The 1,272-nt window shown below is 30.1% G+C and overlaps 1 protein-coding gene across 1 annotated transcript; it reads right to left on the bottom strand.

Annotated features, from left to right (window-relative positions):
* Positions 1-8: 8 nt before the first annotated feature.
* Positions 9-1,179, bottom strand: TRIADDRAFT_62966 (uncharacterized protein; the record flags this gene model as incomplete). Its single annotated transcript, XM_002118959.1, has 1 exon — positions 9-1,179. A coding segment is annotated over one exon (1,171 nt), but the record flags the coding sequence as incomplete, so codon positions are not given.
* Between the last annotated feature and the right edge of the window lie 93 nt (positions 1,180-1,272).

The following is a 1,272-nucleotide window of genomic DNA, read 5'->3' as shown; positions in this document are numbered from 1 at the left end:
CACATCACCTGCTGTATAATTCTCTAACAGTTGTTTAGTTGCTACAACTCCACCAACTGCTTTATGCTCTGGACTCGGGTTTGTTTCTAACTGACTTGATATTGAACTCAATGTATTTATTGCTAATGTATGCTTAAATGATGGGCTTGCTATAGATAAAGCTATATTACATACAGTTTTTACCGCAATACTAATAACCCACGGATTATAATGGTTTACTGCATCATGTTGATTCAAAGCATCTGAAACTCTTGTTTCTAGATTATTACTCATATAATCCTTAGACATAAATATTCCTGCTCTTGCTATCGGTATATAAAAACTTTGAGCTCCTGCTTGATATCCCAAGGCAGATGATGTAATTGCCAATACAATTGCTAAGGAATATTGCAATTCTTTGCCACCCAATAAATCATGCCCTAAATTCTCATTTAACAACATTCCTGTTGCTAATATATCTAATTTACCCAAATTTACATAATGACCGCTAGAATATGATGTGTTTCCAATTGCTTTATGAGCATAACAATCTTCATCTTTTATCTCTTCTCCTCCCAAATTACTATACGACATAGCAAGTTGTTTTATTGTTTTCAGTATTGATTTATCTTTCGTTGCTGTTGCAATATACATAACGGCATGATTGCCTTTTATTCCATTTACATATGATATACCTATTTCTATTCCTTTTTTATCTTTAAATAGACCTCTTAATTCACTTAACATAATTAAACAATTATCCCCACAGGTGCTGTCATCTTTTTGTATTCCTAAAGCATGGTATTCTGAATTATTACCTAATAATGATTGAATAGTCAGTTTAAATTCAGAGTTTTTATCCAATGTATCAATCACATCTGTATATAAACCATTTTTTTGATTGATTTTTAGTACCGTATTAAGATGATATACGTTTGTTTCAATATTAAGATTAGCATCATTATTGATCTCTCTTAATCCTTGCTTAATTTCATCTACTCTCAACCCTCCTGTTCCATCACCGCATAATTCCATATTATCTTTATCTTTCTCATCATAACTAGTTCTCATCCTTTTAATTTGTGGACCTAAATCCACTTCTTTTTTAAGATTTTCTTCCCATTTCGATTTATTCGATTTTAGTGTTGTTAGTAGTGTATTATATGAAATAATATAATTATCATTATATGTTGTATTCATAACATGACTACTAGAAGATAAATCTTGGAATTTTAAAGTTATCAATTTAGTTGATTTATCAATATAATTAACTAAAGATGCAACTAAATGATC

This window comes from Trichoplax adhaerens, genomic scaffold, assembly GCF_000150275.1.
Source record: "Trichoplax adhaerens TRIADscaffold_3139 genomic scaffold, whole genome shotgun sequence".
Classification (NCBI taxonomy): domain Eukaryota; kingdom Metazoa; phylum Placozoa; class Uniplacotomia; order Trichoplacea; family Trichoplacidae; genus Trichoplax; species Trichoplax adhaerens.
This window is presented reverse-complemented; position numbering and strand designations above follow the sequence as displayed.